The 22308-nt window shown below is 48.3% G+C and overlaps 2 protein-coding genes across 3 annotated transcripts in view; one reads left to right on the top strand and one right to left on the bottom strand.

Moving 5' to 3' along the window:
- Positions 1-12933, top strand: part of EPHA1 (EPH receptor A1) — a 64514-nt gene extending 51581 nt beyond the window's left edge. Inside the window, exons 8-18 of the mRNA XM_073312508.2 lie at positions 1654-1813; positions 3541-3637; positions 5678-5733; positions 6049-6174; positions 6296-6481; positions 6972-7033; positions 7809-8018; positions 8641-8790; positions 9735-9928; positions 10257-10412; positions 11871-12933. Coding sequence (XP_073168609.2) covers positions 1654-1813; positions 3541-3637; positions 5678-5733; positions 6049-6174; positions 6296-6481; positions 6972-7033; positions 7809-8018; positions 8641-8790; positions 9735-9928; positions 10257-10412; positions 11871-11949 — 1476 coding nt within the window. The 3' untranslated portion in view covers positions 11950-12933. The remainder of the gene's footprint in view (positions 1-1653; positions 1814-3540; positions 3638-5677; positions 5734-6048; positions 6175-6295; positions 6482-6971; positions 7034-7808; positions 8019-8640; positions 8791-9734; positions 9929-10256; positions 10413-11870) is intronic.
- Positions 12934-14598: 1665 nt separating this feature from the next.
- Positions 14599-22308, bottom strand: part of ZYX (zyxin) — a 33776-nt gene continuing 26066 nt past the window's right edge. The window contains exon 10 of one of the 2 annotated variants that reach the window (XM_073312575.2): positions 14599-15172. In XM_073312575.2, coding sequence (XP_073168676.1) covers positions 15104-15172 — 69 coding nt within the window. In that variant the 3' untranslated portion in view covers positions 14599-15103. The other variant, XM_073312565.2, reaches the window with a different exon arrangement.

The following is a 22308-nucleotide window of genomic DNA, read 5'->3' as shown; positions in this document are numbered from 1 at the left end:
ACCAGATGGTATTCACTCAAGAGTTCTGAAGGAACTCAAATGTGAAATTGCAGAACTACTAACTGTAGTCTGTAACCTTTCATTTAAATCAGCTTCTGTACCAAATGATTGGAGGATAGCTAATGTGATGCCAGTTTTTAAAAAGGGCTCCAGAGGTGATCCCAGCAATTACAGGTCGGTAAGCCTGACTTCAGTGCTGGGCAAACTGGTTGAAACTATAGTAAAGAACAAAACTGTCAGATATACAGATGAACATAATTTGTTGGGGAAGAGTCAACATGGTTTTTGTAAAGGGAAATAATGCCTCACCAATCCACTTGAGTTCTTTGAGGGGGTCACCAAGCATATGGTCAAGGGAGATCCAGTGGATATAGTGTACTTAGATTTTCAGAAAGCCTATGATAGGGTCCCTCACCAAAGGCTCTTAAGCAAAGTAAGCTGTCATGGGATAAGAGGGAAGGTCCTCTCATGGATTGGTAACTGGTTAAAAGATAGGAAACAAAGGGAGGAATAAATGGTCAGTTTTCAGAATGGAGAGAGGTAAATAGTGGTGTCCCCCAGGGGTCTGTATGGGGCCCAGTCCTATTCAACATATTAATAAATGATCTGGAAAAAGAGATAAACAGTGAGGTGGCAAAATTTGCAGATTATACAAAATTGCTCAAGATAGTTAAGTCAAAGGCAGACTGCAAAGAGTTATAGAAGGATCTCTCAAAACTGGGTGACTGGACAACAAAATGGCAGATGAAATTCAATGTTGATAAATGCAAAGTAATGCACATTGGAAAACATAATCCCAACTATACATATACAGTAATGGGGTCTAAATTGGCTGTTACCACTCAAGAAAGAGATTGTGGAGTCATTGTGGATAGTTCTCTAAAAACATACACTCAATGTGCAGCAGCAGTCAAAAAAGCGAACAGAATGTTGGGAATCATTAAGAAAGGGATAGATAATAAGACAGAAAATATCATATTGCCTCTTTATAAATCCATGGTATGCCCACATCCTGAATACTGCATGTAGATATGGTCACCCCAAGTCAAAAAAGATATATTGGAATTGAAAAAGGTTCAGAAAAGGGCAACAAAAATGATTAGGGGTATGGAACAGCTGCCATATGAGGAGAGATTAATAAGACTGGGACTTTTCAGCTTGGAAAAGAGATGACTAAGAGAGGATATGATTGAGGTCTATAAAATCATGACTGGTGTGGAGAAAGTACATAAGATAGTGTTATTTACTCCTTCTCATAACACAAGAACTAGGGGTCACCAAATGGAATTAATAAGCAGCAGGTTTAAAACAAACAAAAGGAAGTATTTCTTCACACAATGCACAGTCAACCTGTGGAACTCCTTGCCAGAGGATGTTGTGAAAGCCAAGACTATAACAGGGTTCAAAAAAGAATTAGATAAGTTCATGGTCCATCAATGGCTGTGTTTGCCAGAAGCTGGGAATGGGCGACAGGGGGTGGATCACTTGATGATTACCTGTTCTGTTCATTCCCTCTTGGGCACCTGGCATTGGCCACTCTCGGAAGACAGGATACTGGGCTAGATGGACCTTTGGTCTGACCCATTATGGCCGTTCTTATGTTCTCTGTTTCCATGTGTGTGTTAGCTGTTATCTGTTGTCTGGCCCCCACAGGGAGAGGATGCACACTACACGGTGAAGCAATTCCATGAACCCAATGTCACTCTGAGGGACCTGCAGCCGGACACAGCGTACCTGCTCCGTGTGCGCTCCATCACGCCCCTAGGCCCTGGCCCCTTCTCCCAGGAACAGGAGTTTCGCACCCTCCCGCCAGGTGAGGCACAGCTTCCCTCTATCTGATTGGTGGGTTGCAGGGGCTTCCCACTTATGCCCTAGGTTCTTCCCCCAACACATAGAGTTGTGGAAGAAAAGAACAGACGAATAGTACTTTTGGGATTCTTGTTATCTGGGGCCAAGTCCCGCCGCATTTTACCTGGCCCCTGAGCATGATTCTGGTTGTGAACTCAGCTACAAGCTGGAACAAGGTAGGTGAAGGAAGGGAGGTCTCCCTGAGAGCACAGAGTGTAGCGATTAGTGCTGCAGACACCACGTGATAGGGGAGGCACCCTGTCTCTCACAGGCCTCTCACCCCCAGCCCCAGGTCAGTGCAGGATTGTTCCCTACATCCTATATGGGGGGTCTCCCTCTCAATCCCTTTTGGAGACAATTCCACAGACTCACAGATCTCAACATAGTGTCCTGACATTCAGCCGAAACTTTCTCTTCCTTAATGTCACACTGCTGCCACTAGCTCTAACGCTTTTTGTTTGGCTTTTGAATTAGTGGTCTAGCTAGCATTGGTTGTAAGTGAAATATTGTCTCATCCTTCATTCTCCCTTAGTTCTTCTTTGTCTAGGAATTTCCTGTTTTTCTTTCTCCTGGGTGTTTCCCCAAATGTCTCACTAGTTAAATTTTCTAAAGAATAGTGGTGTTATTAGAACTGGGTAAAAAACAATAATAAAAAAAAATCAAATAATAGAGTTGAGAAGTTGTGTCAGGTAAGTGATTCAGTTAATATAATTCACCCAGCTCTCCTAGTCACGTAGCTCTTGTGATAAACATGCATGGGCTGTTGTGGACTAGAATTGCTCTGCCTCAAGAATCTGAATGGAGAAGAGAATCTGCTTTATCCAAACAAACCGGACACAAACCCCATTGCAAGACAGAAACTAGGACCAATATTTTAAAAACAGGAGCCTGCAGTTAGGCTCCCAAATCCATAATTAGTCATCTGCTGGATTTTCAAAAGTGCTCAGTATCCAGCAACTGCCAATGAACTAATTGGCCTCAGGACCAAGCTCAGAGTTTGATGAATGTGTGCAGAAGGTGGAGGAAAATGTCCATTTTTCAGGACAGATTGCATGAGTGGGGAAGAAGGCAAGCTAGACTCCTTTGGAGACTCAAGCCTCCTGTGTGCCAGGCTCCCTGACTTCATTCCTGAGCAGAACGAAGGGTCTAATACAAAGTGGGTAGGTACGAACAGCTGAGAAGGAGGGAGCGGAAATATTTGGTATCTGAAAGTATTTGGAAAAATAATTCAGTTGGAGCTGAATATCAGGATCTTAGCTGGGATTCATCCAGAGATCCATTTGAAGGTGAATTTTATTCATCCAACATGTGAAATAACAATAATAATGGTATTTGGCCCAAACCTGCTGGCTTTTACACTCAAAGTGCCATGTGGCTATGCACTATGTACATGGGTAATAATTATACACTGGGAGTCCAGTCTGGCTGATGGCCACACCTTAGGATGTGTCAGCGCTATTCCTTCCCTGCTCCCATCCCCATGTTCCCTGAAATGACACAACTGGTATTTCTAGCCACTTGTAGTTCTATGCTATTGCCCAGCACTAGGGAGGGCAGATGGCCATGGCTCGTTCAGCACCATCTGCTAGACCGGCTGGCTGTTACATTCCCAGTCACCACAACCTGGGGAGGGGAGTGCTGGTCTTTTGCATTTGTGTGGGGAAAGCATGTGACTGTCATTCTATCCCGCAGACACCGGGGCTCCATCTGGCGGGGTGCTTGTCTCCATTGTCTTTGGAATCCTACTGTTTATTGGGCTGGTTGTGGGAATCTTCGTCTTCACACAAAGGTAAACTCAGCCCCTTCTTGGGTTAAAAGGGGGGGGGTGGGCTGGGTGGTATGGTGAGGGACGAGCTGTGGAGAGAGGAGCCGGGCAGTGTGATGGTGAGGCTTGGCTGTTCATTGGGGAGCAGAACGGATAGAAGTTGGGGGTGACTGGTTAGAGATGGAAGGAAGGATGGGAGGCCATGGCCAGCTGGAAGGAGACAGTTGTGGTTTGACGGTGTACTGAGGGACTTACCCATTTGCATTGACAATGTGCTCATGCTGTAGAAGGTGACTTGCAGGGCTGGCATGAGGTTTGCATGATAGGTCTGTGGGGTTGGCACTCACTGCTGACAACTGAGAAAGGAGTAGTGGCTTTCCCCACTATCCTATTTCCTCTTGGACACAGGGCCAATGCAAGGATGTTTCACACCCTAGGCGAAACTTCCACCGTGCACCCACCCACCCCGGAAGCCGTGCGGCAGCTCCCCGCACCCCTCCCTACCTCCCCTCGGCCTGGGGAACCATGCAGCAGCTCCCTACCCCCCTCCCTCCCCTTGGCCCGGGGAGCCATGCGGCAGTTCCCCGGCCCACCCCCCTCGGCCCAGGGAGTCTGTGCGGCAGCTCCCCACCCCAGCTCACCTCTGCTCCGCCTCCTCCCCGAGCACGCCGCCACCATTCCGCTTCTCTCACCTCCCAGGCTTGTGGTGCCAATCAGCTGTTTGGTGCTGCAAGCCTGGGAGGGAGAGAAGCAGAGCGGGGTGGCATGCTCAGGGGAGGAGGCGGAGCAGAGGTGAGCTGGGGTTGGGAGTGGTTCTCCTGTGCGCCGAGCCCCTCCCCCCCCGTTACTAGCTGCAGGCAGCCCTCCCCGCGCCCCCCTACCCCAGCTCACCTCCACTCCACCACCTCTCCAGAGCGTGCTTTTAGCCACCCCCAACCAGTTGGCGCCCTAGGTGGCCGCCTAGTTTGCCTAGTGGTTGCACTGGCCCTGCTTGGACACTGCCCCTTTATGATCTGGCACTGTGATGGCATTATCTTTGTCAGGGTGCCATTTCATGCATTGCAGGGGGACAGAACAGGTTTGGGATGGTGGACTCCAAATTCTAACCCTGGCCCTGCCCACCCCCTACCATAGAAAGCTGATGTTGTCTGCTCATGTTTGGATGTGAAGGGGAGCTCTTTCAGGAGGAAGGAAGCAGGAGCTGATTAAGTCTGTGACATTTTAGCCACTAAAGATTGTAAAGTTCATAGTCTGAACTAGAAGAGCAGCGGTTTGAGGCCGGCAGTCTTGTGCATTTTCACAAGGGCCTATGTATTCTGCAGCTGCAGAAATTACAGCAAACTCCACCCCCTATTAATTATGGGTCTGCCTCTCCTGGTTGCAAAGAAAATCTTGAGAATGTGAACCAAATGTAAGTGGTGCTGCGACTGGGTCTGCAGACAGCCTGAACAATAACTCAGAGGTGTGAACTGCTCTGTTTCTATTAAGAGAGTGTTAGCTGTGACAGTTTGTTGTTGTTATGCAATAATTTACATAGCACGGGTAACTTATTTCAGTACTGATCACTTCAGCAGAAACATCCAGCTCATGTTCATATCCATGATCTCAATCTCCCATATGCCACCTCCCACAGCTGTCCCCAGGCTAGCTCAGCTACTAAATTCTCCAGCTTCTCTATGATGCCATTATATGTTGTCAGTAGAAGGACCTGTGGCACACTGAAAACTAGAAGTGTGGGGACAATGTAAATTAATGGATTTTAATCTCTAAGTAACTTCCCTGGGCCCTGTGCAATGGTATTGTTCATTCCCATGCGTAGTGAGTTAAAACCTCAGTTTTAAGCGTAAATGAAGCTGCTCCGGTATTTTGCACCTTCGTCATCAGAACACAGGAAGTGGGTGCAGCACTTGAATCCACACTGCTGCAGAGTGCATGGAGCCCTGATCCTGACCAGCTGGGGAAAGGATTCCAAGACGTCTGTTCTTGCCTTTGCCTTTGCCTTAGTGTCCTGTTGCTCTGCTAATTGTTCAGGTTTAATGATGACTGTCTATCTATGTCTTCCAGGAAAGCCCGTTGTCACCAAGCACGGCCAGACTATGACATCTCAGCCTTCGACCGAGGTGAAATCCAAAGCCAGGAAGGGGAGGGGAGCTCTGCTGGGAGAGAGGGCAGCGGGTTCAGGAGGAGGTCTGGGGTGGGTCAGACATTCTTAATGAGAGAGACTGGAGGGCCCTGGCTCTGGATGGGCTTCCTTGGCTGTCAGCACTTTCTACATTAGTTTGTTTCTTCCCTTAATGGCTCTGGTTTTCCACATACGATTGCCAGCTGATTCGCCCAGTGCTCTGCTTGGGAAACCAGAGCATCCTGGCTCTCAAGAAAGTCCCAGGAATCTTGGTGATAGGGTGTTTATTTCTCTCTGTTTCCCTTTGCCATAGAGGAGAAGGTCTGGTTGAAGCCCTATGTGGATCTACAGCCCTATGAGGACCCGAGCAGGGGGGTCTTGGAGTTCACCAAGGAACTAGATGTGGCCTATGTCACCATGGAGAATGTTATCGGGGAGGGTGAGTCTCGTTGGGGCTGGCTCCATGCCCTCATTCCTGGGTTTCCCCCTCAGACCTCCCCTTGCCTGCTGCCCCTATTCCTGCATTCCCCAGTAACCTCCTGTCTCTGGTGGTGCCGCAGGGGAGTTCGGGGAGGTCTATCGCGGCACCCTACGCCTGCCAGGGAAGGAGCGTATTGTGGTTGCCATCAAAACCCTGAAGTCAACGTATTCGGACTCTCAGTGGTGGAATTTTCTGCGTGAGGCAACAATCATGGGCCAGTTCAATCACCACAACATCGTGCGCCTGGAGGGGGTTGTCACCAAGCGTAAGATCCCATGTGGGATGGGCAGTGATGGGCAGTGCTGTGTGAGTCCAGGGTGGGGATAGAACGGCAATATTCCTGTGAGAGCCAGAGGAGGAGGGAGTGCTGCCCACTAGCCTGTGCAGGGGGGAGAGGAAGACTACCATCATGTTAGCCTGTGGCAGAGAGAGGGATGTAGCTCTGTGAGAGTTGGGGGACACCATCATGAGAGCCCCCAGTAGGGATGGTGGGGGAGTGAGGAATAGGGATGTGTCTCCTGTGGGCATGAGGAGAGGAAAGGTATGAATTCATCTCTGGAGGTGTGAGGGGGAAAGGCAGGGAGCTGGCTGGGGCTGGGCTCCAAGTTGGGGGTGTGGGGTGAAGGGCACTGCAGGGTGAAGAGGAGGTGAGGAGTCATGCTGCTTTGTGAGTAAGGGAGCCAGGTGGCTCACGGTGGGTCCTGTAGCAGACAGGGGTGCAGTGTGGGTGATGCTGTTTTTTCCTCTTGCCCCAGGGAAGCCAATGATGATCATCACTGAGTATATGGAGAATGGTGCCCTGGACACGTTCCTCCGGGTGAGGGACAGGAGTTTGTAATGTGTTTGTATGCTGTTGGCATTTGCCAGCCATTGCCTGTGCTGAGGGGCAGGAAAACTAGGCCAACTTGGCCACTTCCACTCACAGAGAGCTCTGTTTGCTGGGAATTGCTCCCGCAGTTGCAGCAGCTGAGGCTGGATCCCATTCAGACTGTTTATTGTCCAAGGGCTTTCCCTGCTGGGGAATGAACTGCAGATCCCTGTATATGATTCCAGAGGGCTCTCCTTCCTCCCTTCTGATCCTCTCACCTGTGATGTTTGCTAGTCCCCTTGCGAACTGGTAAGCCCGCTAGCCAAGAATCTGCAGACTCCAGTGACCTGATGGGACCTGTTTCTTCCTGAAGGGTTCATGTTTAGTTATTCCACCTGGAAGCAGGCAGGGCACACCCTGACTGTTTTGTAGAAGCAATGCACACATTGCTCTATCCAAGGACAAGGGCTAGATATGAACCATGAGAACTTGATTGTTGGGACAGTGGCTGTGGGAAGCTTTCTTAGCCTGGGCTCAAGGTCTGAGAACCAGGATTGTAGTAGATAAAAGATGGTAAATAAGTATATTAATCAACGTCATACATTCCTTTGTGTATCTTTTTGCGGTAGCAGTGTGTAATGCTTAGGGGGGAGAAATATAATAAAAGGAGAAGGTGGAAGGCGGGGGGCAGAACAGCCCATCTCAGCTGACCAGCCTGCTTGCTTGCATAAAGCTGTGTTCTGTCTCATCATTGAACTGCCACATCTTCCCCCTTGCCCTGCAGGAGAACGAGGAGAAGTTCAGCTCTGTACAGCTGGTAATTATGCTGCAGGGCATTGTCTCAGGCATGACCTACCTCTCAGACCGCAACTACGTGCACCGGGACCTGGCTGCCCGCAACATCTTGGTAACTCACAGCCTACAGTGCAAGGTGTCTGACTTCGGCCTGTCCCGGATATTGGAAAATGATGTGGAGGGGACATACGAAACTAAGGTGACATGGCAGCAACCTGTGTGAAGGCTGGGGGCCCCTCAGGGTCTTATAACTTCTAAATGGAATTATTGTACATTGTGGGTAGAGAGCCTTCTGGATCTCATGCTAAGGGAGACCAGGCCAGGTGAAGATTTGGATGGGAAACCTCCAAGGAGGGGTGTGGGTGACTCAGAAGGTGGTGCTCTTCCCTCTGGAGTCAGTATGAACCTCAGAGTGGTGCTGGTAAGCACTGTGCTGGAGTGGCTGTCATTTAGGTGAGGCGTAAAACCAAAGTCCTGACCATTTGCAGTCAGTTAAGAACCTATGTCACTTTGTATAAACTTTCGGAATTAACCATGGCGTCCTGACCAAATTCCAACTTGGATGGTTCTGTGACACCTCCCTAGCATTCCCCCTATGGATTCAGTTGGATAGAGGAGTCTCCTTCATTTTTTCCCCAAAACTGTCACTCACTGTTAAAAAGTTGTCTTATTTAGCCCAGCAATGGCTGCATGTCACTGGTGGATGAAGCAAGCACATTGTTATATGTGTTTTGTAATGCACTTTGGGATCCTCTGGGGTGAACAGTGCTGAAATATGACCAGATGGTAACCGCTAGCTGTGCTCTGACCCCTTCCTGCAGGGCGGGAAGATCCCCATCCGCTGGACAGCACCCGAGGCCATTGCCCATCGGATCTTCACCTCAGCCAGTGATGTCTGGAGTTACGGCATTGTCATGTGGGAGGTGCTGTCCTTTGGGGACAAGCCCTACGGAGACATGACCAATCAGGAGGTAACAGGGAGGGAGAGGCTGTGGTGTTGGCGTGGAGGTCATGTGCTGAGCAGGCAGGGCTGGGCCTAAGCTGAATGGAATGGAGAAGGCACACAGGACCACCTGCTTTGGGGAACCCACTGTCTGCAATCCCTGCTCGTGACACCCCTGCCGCTCTAAGAGTAGCCACTGCCACCAGTGTATGCTAACCTCTGCCGTATGACAGGGGAATAAACTCTTGTTACCCTAACCTCATTCATGTTAGTGGAGCGAGGAAAAAAGACCCAGCCCTCTGAGGTGTCACACTTATATTTCCCCCACACCACGTGGCAGGCTGTTCCCAGCAGAGTTGGTTATGCAAGGGCTTCTTCAGCTATAATCCCATATAAAGATAAAGGATGGCTTACTCTGGCCAAGGCCACCATAAGTACAGAGAAAAGCTCTTTTCCTCCCTTCACCTCTGAAAACCCCTCTCAGTCTCCTCCCACCCAGACTACCCTTTTGTAGTATTCTGGATAATTATTTTACCTTATCATCCCTATTCTCCACTCCCTGCCTCAGCAAGATTATCCCGCTGAATTCTTCCTCAGAGATTGTTAACCCTTTCCCCACTAATCCTGGGACAGGACTATAGACCCCCATATCTCACATCTGGAAAGATGAACATGTGTGTATGGAGATGGGAGCCCAGTGACAAGTGTCAATTTAAACCCCATTGTACCTATCAATGTGCTCCCTGGCACCTCCAAGCATCCTGATCCCTCACTAGGCTGCCCAGTAACCTTCCCCCATACATGTTTATGAAGTGACCCCATCTGCTTTTCATCGCACAGGGCTCCACAGAACTCTGTGACCATCGCATGGCTTTCCCTAGGGAGGCATTCTGGCTCCTCTTTGATAATCTCTGTGGTGTCTCTGCCATGAGTAGAATTTGTTCACAAGTCTCTCTGTCCTTCTGGGTGTAGGTGATGAAGAGCATAGAGGATGGGTACCGACTCCCCCCCCCTGTGGACTGCCCATCCATCCTCTATGAGCTCATGAAAGGCTGCTGGTCGCACGATCGCATGCGACGGCCCCGCTTCCAGGAGATCCAGGGCCAGCTAGAACATTTCATCTCCAGCCCCCATTTACTCCGATCTGTTGCAGACTTCGACCCCAGGTAGGTGGTGCTGGGGTGGGAGGTTTCGCAGAACTGGGAGAGAATGCAGTTGGTTCCTGGCTCCAGCATCGGTGCTCTCCCCAGAAGATGGGGCACTGACAACACAGGGGAGAGGAGCCTCCAGGCTGTGTGTGCAGGACATGGAAGTACTGTCTCTTTGGTGCCAGCACAGGACACTGTTGCTGAGTTAAGGCTCAGGGAGTGTAGGGAGCAGACAAACCTGCCTGGCCCCAGCAGAGGATACTCTTGCTCTTTAGATAAGTTTCAGTTTTATGGTGCTGGCATTCAGTTCAAGGTAGTTGCCTTGATAATGACTTTTTGTCCCCAGGGTGACGCTGCGGCTCCCCAGCTGCAGTGGGTCTGACGGGATCCCTTATAGGTCAATCCCAGAATGGCTGGAATCCATCCGCATGAAGCGGTATATCATCAACTTCCGCACCGCTGGCTTGGACACCATGGAATCCATCCTGGAGCTCACTACTGAGTAAGCAGAAGCCACTGTGGTCCTCCTGGGTAGACCTGGCTCCTCTTAGAGCCAGCAGGGCATGGGGTGAGACCCACACTAAACTTATGCAGCCATCCCTGTGGTATCTGAGCACACCTCCAGAAATGAGTACACAGATTACCCATGGGGATCATAGCATCCCCTTCCAGCTCTCTGGAGTCACAAAGAGGGGAAGCTTTCCCCTTTCCCGGAAGGTGATAAAACCAACTCATCCTAATCCCCTGGAGCTTGTTCCATAGCTGTAGCCCTCCACCTCCTCATAGGCTCTGCCAGCTGAGTCTTTTCTGCTCTGCCCTCCTGGAGTTCTGGTTCTGGTTCTGCTGTGTCCTCCCAGACGTATTGTGGACAGCCATCAGCCACAGGCAGCTGCTCTTCTTGAGCACTGAGAGGCAGTCTCCTGAGCAGGCCTGTTCCCAGCCATGTAGGACTTTGGAAAGGAGGAGCAGGGGCTTGCATCAGACTCTGAACTGGCTAGGCAGGGAAGGCAGAATGTGAGGCTCTGTAGGGACATGTTATCCATGGTCTCTCTCAGTCAGCTGGCCAGCCACTCTGTGCTCTACCAGCTTTAGTTTCTCAGTGGCAGGCACAGTCTGCTGCAGGTACAGCATGTCTGGTCTGGAGATGCTAAAGCTCTGCCTGGGACTCCAGTGCCAGGAAAGAGGGCTATCTGCTGCTCAGACCCAGAGGGGAAAGTACATCAAGGAGCAGAGCTGAGTCTAACAGGACTTCCCCTACCTTTGAGGACAGATTCCTCTGCAGGCTCTGCCAACTGACAGTCTTCTCTGCTCTGTCCATGGGGAGCCTGAACCAGGTGCTGCTCATCCATGCCACCTGGACAGCAGAGAGCCCATGTGGTTGATGCTCAATAGGAAGGAGTCAGAGCAGGCTGCGTGGGTGGCATAGCCCTCATGCTTGTAAGGAGATATCAGGAAATGGGAGGGGCATAGCACCAGGGGAGTATGGTAAGTACATAATTTAAGGAAGCATCTGCCTAGAGGAAGGGCAGGAGCCATAGGAGTGGGACGTAGGAAGATGCTGGTTTATTCTGCGGGGGGGAAGACAACTGGTGTATCATGTGTGATAGTTACAACAGTGACATTTAGGTCCAGTGTCATGGGTGTCCATCTTTCTCCCTTCACGTCCCACATCCCCATGCCGGCAGGAAGAGTAAGTTGCTGAGTCTGATGGCAGTAGTGACATGCAGCCCTGCTGTAGGCTCTCAACATCCATTGACTACAGGGGAGGGCACTGGGGGGCAGTAGGCTCTAAGATAAAGGCAGGGAGAAGTGCCTGGACCTAGGAACTGATCCTAGAGTTTGATTTCCACATTTCCACAGAATGAATGGTAGCCCTGTGCCACTCCATTCCCCTGTCAACAAGGAGCAAGAGCATTGAGTCAACCGATCTTTCTCTTCTCCCTCCCCCAATCTCTTTAAGGGACTTGAAAAAGATGGGGGTGTCACTTCCAGGCCACCAGAAGAGGATTCTCTGTAGCATCCAGGGCTTCAAGGAGTGACCGGGCCTCAGGCCCTCAAGCTGCCAACGTTCCCAAGCCTACTGGGTGTCACTTGGAGCCATTCCCATAGCAGTTGTTTCCAAGACGAGAGACTGAGGTGATCAAAGCAACTAACAGGACAAAAAGAACTCTCTTGCAAAACCTGCCTGCTCTGCTCTGCCTGCTCCTTTACTCCATCCATGAGTGTGTCTGCACCGAGGCTGCAGGGTGCTGTACATACACCAGAGCCAGGACAGCGTTCTCAGCTCCAGCACTTGACATTCTCTGTACAATATTCTGTGCAGCACTGAAATAGCCCCTGCAGCACAGATTGGGGCCTGAGTGATACAGAGGAGGAAATCTTTAGGGATGCAAAGACACATGGAGTGACGACCCTGTTAAGATCTGTTGAGAGACAAGAACTGAAATCTCTAGGGAACCTATATGGGGGCTTGGACAGAAGAAAGCCCCATCCCTGCTTTTCCTGCTACCACCTTTGGAGCATGTTCCTTATTGCAGCAACAGGGCATCTGCCTTCCCCATTTCATTGTTATGGTGGAAGCAGGTACAATCATCTGCAGAGATCAGGGTAAGGATTGTTCTTAGCTCTCATTGCAGTGAGTTTATCTGCCAATAATGCTAAATAACTATATACACCTTCCCCTATTATACACTGCACCATCCTCCCTGTGAGGGAGGGGAGAGCCTGAAAAAGAAGGAAATGGGGTACCCTGCTCTTGCTCATGTGCTTCCTGTAGTTTCTTCCATGAGACAAAACCAGGGTTAATGCTGAAGCAGGGATATTCACACCCCACCATGTGTAGCCTGTACTTCCCCTTCTCCTGTTCTCCTCTGCAGCCTGTTCCAAATGTGGGGATGGGCTGCTTTTGCTGCAAGGGGGGAATTGTTCCTGTGTGGAATAAATATGGATTTTTAAAGTCTTGGTGCTCAGGGGAAGGCACTGTGGGCTGTAACTTTTTTGTAAATAAACTAATGGCAGAGGCAGGGGCTCTGTGGCTTTCCTTGACTAGTATGTGGGCACTATAGGGAGCTTTCCTTCAGTAGTGTCCAGAGGCAGGGCGAGATCTGTAAGGGCCAGCTGTGCTAGGCATAGGCTCTCTCGTGCCGCACTGCTCAAACCTGAGCTGGCTTATACCTTCCCCTGTTCCCCAACAGGCACTCAACCCCAGGAGTCCCTCACCCCAGTGGGGCAGGATTTACTGCTGTATCTATTAATACTGTATCACTTATGTTGTCCCTGGGGATCTCCCAGCTCCAGCCCAAACTGGCTGCCCTGGCATTGTAAGATCTGACAGACCACAGCCCTGCTGCAGTGGCACAGCTGTCAGCCATGCAAGCACTCAAGTGAAGCCAGTGTAGGCACTCCCAGCTGCTGCTGCAGAAATGACACTCTTGTCAGCTCTGCAGCCACACTGCAGGAGAGACCCTACTCTATGGCCAGCCAGCATCAGAGAATGGAGATTTCTCTTCAACTTACAAGGCTTGCTTTCCCAACCTCCCCCAGTTCAAGGGAGTCAGACACCAGAATGTCAAATCTTTCCCAAGAAAACTCCTACCCCCGCCACTGAAGCATAAGGTAGCATTTTAATTACAGTAGTGAAATACAATGCAGGCTGCTGAACAGGAGCCCCAGGCCTGGACCCCTTTCCAGACACCATTACTCCTGGCTCTCTATTTAGAAGACATTCTTTCCCCCTCCCTCGGATTAGTTCTGCAGCTGGTCACAAAAAAAAAAGTTATCTGAACTGCATGATCATATACCACATGCTGTTGATTAGCTTATGTAAGGCCCCCACTCATTACTAGTGCTGCAGGAAATCTGATTTCCTCATGTCCTTGCCAAGAGCAGAGGGCTGTCACTGGGTGCTAGTGGCACATGGGCCATGGAGAGAAGAACAAAAGAGATGAAGAGAGCTGGAATCCTTTAAAATAAAGCAAAAGACAGGATTTGCAGGAGATGTAGAATTTCCTTAATTTTGACTTGTGGGACTCAGCTCAGCAGTGCTCACCCCATAAGGGGGCTGGCTTCATAGGTGGGTAGGGTGCCTCCCCAAGTGCTGTATGCTACAGGAAGAGATGTTGGGAACTCAAGCTAGACTTTTGCCTTTCTAGTCCATGCAGAATGATAGGCAATAAGAGGGTGCAGTCCTCCATCTGGAACAGCCATGGTTAAAGCTTTCATCAATTTTTAAGCAGCAGTGTTAAGTCTAGCTGGATTTCAAGTGGGGCAGTTTGACCTTATTGACCTAAAACTAAACATTTGTCTTAATAAACTGGAACATAGGAGGCTGATGAGATAACCTACTTGCTGTAGATTCAGAAACTTGATGCAGCCTGGTTTCTACTCAACACCAAAAGTGGCAGAGTAAACACAGGGCTAAATAATTTATTTGCACAGCAATAGCCACATTTATTCACAATCCCCACGTTCAGTAACACATTCCCTACTATCATCCTACCTTATGCTGTAACCCTAGTATATATTGGGGTACAACATATACATGATCACATACTATCTTTCCCTAGGACCCTTCCCTCATTCAGTGCACAAGAATCATAGAATATCAGGGTTGGAAGGGACCCCAGAAGGTCATCTAGTCCAACCCCCTGCTCAAAGCAGGACCAATTCCCAGTTAAATCATCCCAGCCAGGGCTGGGAAAAAAGAACAACGGTGCTCAGGTCACTGAGGCAGCTATCCAATATTTATTTTATTGACTGCAGGAACAAATATTCATTTCTCTTGGGCTTCTTTGACAATGTCAGAGAGCCTCCCACACAACTGAATGCAACTTCCCAACATCCCTGGGAGATGGAGATAAGATAGCTGAAGAACTAACACAGGCACAGAGACATTAAAGCCAAAGTTGTGTATGACCACTATTTTAAGTCCCCTTTGTTACAACGACCATCTTCAGCACCCACTGTCTCCAACTTTAGTTGAGAGCATTCTCACAATTGCAGAAGTCAGGTCATAAGTGTTTCATGGTGGGCCTCCAGAAAATGAGAAGCATACAATTAGCAATCTTGCAAAGACTCTGGTTTAAGTGATTTGCCCAATAGCAGCTTGAAGTCTATGTCAGACACAGAAAAACTGCCTAGTTTCCAATCCAGGGGCTTAAACACAAAGTCATCTTTTTTCATGCAACGTCCTCCCTAATTGTCTACACATCTTCCAGTGTGGTAGGCATCCCACAAGCAACCCTTCTTCAGCCAATATAGATCCTTTATAATGGAATAGGGAGGGAAAGAGAAAGAAAGTATGTAATGTGATCATAAGCTTGTGCAATTTCTCAGTTGCCTCTAGCTGTAAAGAATGAAGAATATTTGTCTGCCCCTTGGGTAGGGACATGCAGCCTTGTTTAGCCACAAGGGTTATGAAGTATACAGAAACATTAACACCAGGCAGTAGAAAAGGCTATACGTGAGGCCCTGTTCCGCTGACTTCAAGCCTGGTGCATCTTCCCCTAAACAAAGGGGTACTGAGAACCTATGCACTTGGAACATTCTTCAAAATCAAGGAACATCTGTAGAGTAAGCTGCACTGAGCTTGGGCAAACACTGAGATGTTTAGAGGCATAGATAACGTGGCAAATACTTGGAAGTCACAGGTACAACAAAAGACAACTTCTCTCAACACATGACAGGCCAGTTTTTGAATTCCTACTCTAAACTATGGAGGTGTTACAGCTGATTTTGTTTAAAAACAAAATCACACATTGCCAAAGTTACCTTCTCCTGATCCCTGATCCCAGAAAACCCTCAACTGCTTGTGCTCTGACAAAAAAAAAAAAACAAACCACACACCTCAAACAAAGCCGAAGCATAGATTTTTAAAAACCCTTAACTTCAAAAGACCAATCAGTTCTCAAAATACCCCTGCATCAGTCTGGACACCCCCATTTCACACAGGTTTAGTTGGCTAGGAGTATGTTCCAATGTGGTGGGAACAGGAGGAATCAGCAGGCTCCAGTTCCACACCACCTTTCCAAAAAGGCACACCAGTCCAAGTTCTCTCAGCACAAGATCCTTCCGCTGATTCAACTTGAGGGGCTACTCATCAGTTTCCTGTTGAACACGCTTGCTTCGATAGCAAGCAAAGACACTTCTAGGACTTGTATCCCTGTTGGCTACAATTGGCAATGAATTAGTGTGCTAAGAAAAAACAAATGCATTATCTGTCACTGGAGTATTTGTGTTTTACTCAGACATGAATGACGACACATCCCCAGAATGCCAGGCAAGCTAGGCAGAAGCACAGCAGCAGCATGAAAATACCCTCAGAATAAAAATAGGAGGCACAACCAAGCAGCAACTCCCCGTGGAAGGACACTCGCAGTCAGTAGTACAGGGGTCTCTGTTTTACACCCAAGATCACTTTTCAACCAACTTTTTTGCCCCTTTCCCAAAGCCCTGCCCTGCTCGCTCTCCCCCACCCTCACTTTCACCGGGCTGGTGCTGAGACATTCGCAGTGTGGGAGGGGACTCTGGGCTGAGCCTGGGGCAGGGGATTGGGATGTAGGAGGGGGTACAGGGTGCTGGCTCCAGGAGGGGGCTCAGGGCTGGGGTTTGGGGTGCAGGAGGGGGGGTATAGGGTGCAGCCTCCCACCAGGCAGCACTTACCTCCAGCAGCTCCCGGTCGGTGGCAGGTGCAAGGAGGCTAAGGTAGGCTCCCTGCCTACCATGGCCCCACACCACTCCAGGAAGGAGCCAACATACCCCTGCGAAGGGGGGCATGTGGTTCTGCATGCTGCCCTCTCTGCAAGCACCGCCCCTACAGCTCTCCCTGATAATGCAAGCTGCAGGGGCAATGCTTGCAGGCAGGAGCAGCATGCAAAGGGAGACCCCTTCCCCCCAAGCTGAGCCGCGCTGGCTGCTTTCGGGAGCAGTGTGGGGCCAAGGTAGGGAGTCTGCCTTAGCGGCAGCCAAGCTCCACTACCAGAGATCGCAATCAATTGGGACATCTTCTAGGATCGACCAGTCAATTGTGATCAACCGGTTGGTGACCACTGCGGTACTAGATGCAGTATCCATCTTGTCTAGCTTGTACTTAGTGCTCGCTGCCCCACGCCAATCAGTGAGACTGGTTTTCCGGAAAAGATCCAGTTTTCCATCTGCAAAATTGCATATTTCAGGCCAGCAGCCCACATTTTCTATACTCCCAATCACTCTCCCATGCCATTTCAACAGAATGGAATATTATGCTTCACTTCTTGTCCTGTTGTGTAGAGTTTCAGGTATGCAACCACTAGGGTGACCAGATGTCCCAATTTTATAGGAACAGTCCTGATATTTGGGGCTGTCTTATATAGACACCTATTACCCCCCACGCCCATCCCGATTTTTCACACTTGTGTGTGGTCACCCTAGCAACAACCACATTCAGCTATTAGGTCGCTGGGCAAGTCTCTATATGCAAACACAAGCACTTCAGCATCTTCCTACTACAGGAAGCATGTAGTAGACAATCAACAAGGCATATTGCTGGTTTAAATGCACACAAGAAATCCAGAATTAGATTTCCTATTGCAAATTTTGACCCCACCCCCACCGGTGTATTGCAGAAAGGCTTTTGTCTACTGCACACACAACTGCTACATGATGGACGTATTATACCTGGACTTCAGCAAGGCTTTTGACAGTCCCACATAACATTCTGATAACTACACTGGAGAAATGCAGGATTGGTGGAACTACCATTAAGTGGATACAAAAATGGTTAAACAACTGCAAAGAGTAACTATTAATGGAATGATGTCAGATTGGAGGGAGGTCTCAAGTGGAGTTCCACAGGGATCTTTATTAATGACCTGGAGGTAGGTATAGAGAGCATACTGATCAAGTCTATAGATGAGACAAAGCTGCGAGAGGGCAGGGGTTTGCTGATACCTTGGAGCGAAAATTCAGAGGGATCTTGATAAATTGGAGGATTGGGCTATAGACAACAAAATAAAATTCAACAAAGACAAATGTAAGGTGCTAAACTTGGAGTAGAAAAACCAAAGGCACAAATACAGAATGGGGAAAAAAACTGTCTTGGCTGCAGCACTGCTGAGAAGGATCTGCGAGTTGTGGTGGATCACAACCTCAACATGAGTCAGCAATGCGATGCTGTTAAAAAAAAAAACGCAAACACATGCAATTTTAGGTTGCGTTAACAGAGGCATAGCATGCAAGTCACGGGAGATGATAGTACCACTCTACTTGGCACTGGTTAGGCCTCAGCTGGAGTAGTGTGTCCAATCTTGGTCACCAATACATAGAAACAGAGAACCTGGAAACGATCCAGACGCAAGCAACAAAGATGATTAAAGGGAAGGAATGCAAGCCATATGAGCAAAGGCTGAAGGAACTGGGTATGCTTAAAGAAAAGGAGTACTTGTGGCACCTTAGAGACTAACCAATTTATTTGAGCATAAACTTTCATGAGCTACAGCTCACTTCATCGGATGCATACTGTGGAAAGTGTAGAAGATCTTTTTATATACACACAAAGCATGAAAAAATACCTCCTCCCACCCCACTCTCCTGCTGCTAATAGCTTATCTAAAGTGATCACTCTCCTTACAATGTGTATGATAATCAAGGTGGGCCATTTCCAGCACAAATCCAGGGTTTAACAAGAACGTCGGGGGGGGGGGGGGGGCGTGTAGGAAAAAAACAAGGGGAAATAGGCTTCAATAGAGACTGGGAGTGGCTAAGTCATTATGCAAGGTAACCTAAGTTAATTGTATCAAATTTGCAAATGAATTCCAATTCAACAGTTTCTTGCTGGAGTCTGGATTTGAAGTTATTTTGTTGTAATATCACAACTTTCATGTCTGTAATCACGTGACCAGTGAGATTGAAGTGTTCTCCGACTGGTTTATGAATGTTATAATTCTTGACATCTGATTTGTGTCCATTTATTCTTTTACATAGAGACTGTCCAGTTTGACCAATGTACATGGCAGAGGGGCATTGCTGGCACATGATGGCATATATCACATTGGTGGATGTGCAGGTGAACGAGCCTCTGATAGTGTGGCCGATGTTATTAGGCCCTGTGATGGTGTCCCCTGAATAGATATGTGGGCACTGTTGGCAACGGGCTTTGTTGCAAGGATAGGTTCCTGGGTTAGTGGTTCTGTTGTGTGGTATGTGGTTGTTGGTGAGTATTTGCTTCAGGTTGGGGGGCTGTCTGTAGGCAAGGACTGGCCTGTCTCCCAAGGTTTGTGAGAGTGTTGGGTCATCCTTCAGGATAGGTTGTAGATCCTTAATAATGCGTTGGAGGGGTTTTAGTTGGGGGCTGAAGGTGATGGCTAGTGGCGTTCTGTTATTTTCTTTGTTAGGCCTGTCCTGTAGTAGGAGACTTCTGGGAACTCTTCTGGCTCTATCAATCTGTTTCTTCACTTCCGCAGGTGGGTATTGTAGTTGTAAGAATGCTTGATAGAGATCTTGTAGGTGTTTGTCTCTGTCTGAGGGGTTGGAGCAAATGCGGTTGTATCGCAGAGCTTGGCTGTAGACGATGGATCGTGTGGTATGGTCAGGGTGAAAGCTGGAGGCATGTAGGTAGGAATAGCAGTCAGTAGGTTTCCGGTATAGGGTGGTGTTTATGTGACCATCGTTTATTAGCACTGTAGTGTCCAGGAAGTGGATCTCTTGTGTGGACTGGACCAGGCTGAGGTTGATGGTGGGATGGAAATTGTTGAAATCATGGTGGAATTCCTCAAGGGCTTCTTTTCCATGAGTCCAGATGATGAAGATGCCTATGATCACTGCCTATGATCAATATAGCGCAAGTAGAGTAGGGGCATTAGGGGACGAGAGCTGAGGAAGCATTGTTCTAAGTCAGCCATAAAAATGTTGGCATACTGTGGGGCCATGCGGGTACCCATAGCAGTGCCGCTGATCTGAAGGTATACATTGTCCCCAAATGTAAAATAGTTAAGGACAAAGTCACAAAGTTCAGCCACCAGGTTAGCCGTGACATTATCGGGGATAGTGTTCTTGACGGCTTGTAGTCCATCTTTGTGTGGAATGTTGGTGTAGAGGGCTTCTACATCCATAGTGGCCAGGATGGTGTTATCAGGAAGATCACCGATGGATTGTAGTTTCCTCAGGAAGTCAGTGGTGTCTCGAAGGTAGCTGGGAGTGCTGGTAGCGTAGGGCCTGAGGAGGGAGTCTACATAGCCAGACAATCCTGCTGTCAGGGTGCCAATGCCTGAGATGATGGGGCGCCCAGGATTTCCAGGTTTATGGATCTTGGGAAGTAGATAGAATATCCCAGGTCGGGGTTCCAGGGGTGTGTCTGTGCGGATTTGATCTTGTGCTTTTTCAGGGAGTTTCTTGAGCAAATGCTGTAGTTTCTTTTGGTAACTCTCAGTGGGATCAGAGGGTAATGGCTTGTAGAAAGTGGTGTTGGAGACCTGCCGAGCAGCCTCTTGTTCATATTCTGACCTATTCATGATGACAACAGCACCTCCTTTGTCAGCCTTTTTGATTATGATGTAGATATAGATATATCTATATGTATATATGTATGTGTGTATATATATATCATGTATATGTATGTATATGTCTGTATGTAGATATAGATATATGATATAGAGAAACTCCCTGAAAAAGCACAAGATCAAATCCGCACAGACACACCCCTGGAACCCCGACCTGGGATATTCTATCTACTACCCAAGATACATAAACCTGGAAATCCTGGGCGCCCCATCATCTCAGGCATTGGCACCCTGACAGCAGGATTGTCTGGCTATGTAGACTCCCTCCTCAGGCCCTACGCTACCAGCACTCCCAGCTACCTTCGAGACACCACTGACTTCCTGAGGAAACTACAATCCATCGGTGATCTTCCTGATAACACCATCCTGGCCGCTATGGATGTCCTTGCCTACAGACAGCCCCCCAACCTGAAGCAAATACTCACCAGCAACCACATATCACACAACAGAACCACTAACCCAGGAACCTATCCTTGCAACAAAGCCCGTTGCCAACTGTGCCCACATATCTATTCAGGGGACACCATCACAGGGCCTAATAACATCGGCCACACTATCAGAGGCTCGTTCACCTACACATCCACCAATGTGATATATGCCATCATGTGCCAGCAATGCCCCTCTGCCATGTACATTGGTCAAACTGGACAGTCTCTACGTAAAAGAATAAATGGACACAAATCAGATGTCAAGAATTATAACATTCATCAACCAGTCGGAGAACACTTCAATCTCTCTGGTCACGCGATTACAGACAAGAAAGTTGTGATATTACAACAAAAAAACTTCAAATCCAGACTCCAGCAAGAAACTGTTGAATTGGAATTCATTTGCAAATTTGATACAATTAACTTAGCCACTCCCAGTCTCTATTCAAACCTATTTCCCCTTGTTTTTTCCTACCCCCCCCCCCAGATGTTCTTGTTAAACCCTGGATTTGTGCTGGAAATGGCCCACCTTGATTATCATACACATTGTAAGGAGAGTGGTCACTTTAGATAAGCTATTATCAGCAGGAGAGTGGGGTGGGGGGAGGTATTTTTTCATGCTTTGTGTGTATAAAAAGATCTTCTACACTTTCCACAGTATGCATCCGATGAAGTGAGCTGTAGCTCACGAAAGCTCTTGCTCAAATAAATTGGTTAGTCTCTAAGGTGCCACAAGTACTCCTTTTCTTTTTGTGAATACAGACTAACACGGCTGTTACTCTGAAACCTGGGTATGTTTAGTTTGTAAAAGAGGAGATTAAGGTGGGGGTGGGGAGACAGGACAGCCGTCTTCAAATACTTGAAAGGCTGCCATAAAAAAAAGATGGAAAAAGTTGTTCTCTTTTGCCACAGAGTCAGGACAAGAGGCAATGGGGTCAAACGATAGCATAGCAGATTTAGATTAAATCTCAGGAAAAACTTCTTAACTTTAAGACCAGTAGGACAATGGAACAGACTGCTTAGGGAGGTTGTGAAAGCTTCTTCACTGGAGGTTTTCAAAAGGAGGCTGGAGAGCCATCTGTCTTGGATGGTCTAGACACAATAAATCCTGCATCTTGGCAGGGGACTAGATTAGATTACCCTTGCGGTCCCTTCTAACCCTATGGTTCTATGGCAAATTTTATGATCATGGGATGTATATGTGACAAGCAATAGCCACATACACACAGATGCAGATTCTTTGTCCTTTAAGACCTCAGCCACTGGAACTAAGGTCTTGTCTACATGACAATTGCTTTGCCAGTATATCTATCCCAGCAAGACCCTGTAAACCTGAAAGTTAAATTTAAGGTGACAAATTTCAAAACATTCAGGCAGTGATGGTTTTCTGGTACCCAGCTTAGGTGTGGAAGGAACTTTTAGGTCAGTTCAAGAGCAA

This window comes from Lepidochelys kempii, chromosome 1 (assembly GCF_965140285.1).
Source record: "Lepidochelys kempii isolate rLepKem1 chromosome 1, rLepKem1.hap1, whole genome shotgun sequence".
NCBI lineage: Eukaryota > Metazoa > Chordata > Testudines > Cheloniidae > Lepidochelys > Lepidochelys kempii.
Note: the sequence above shows the minus strand (reverse complement) of the source record. Positions and strands in the feature narration are given on the sequence as shown.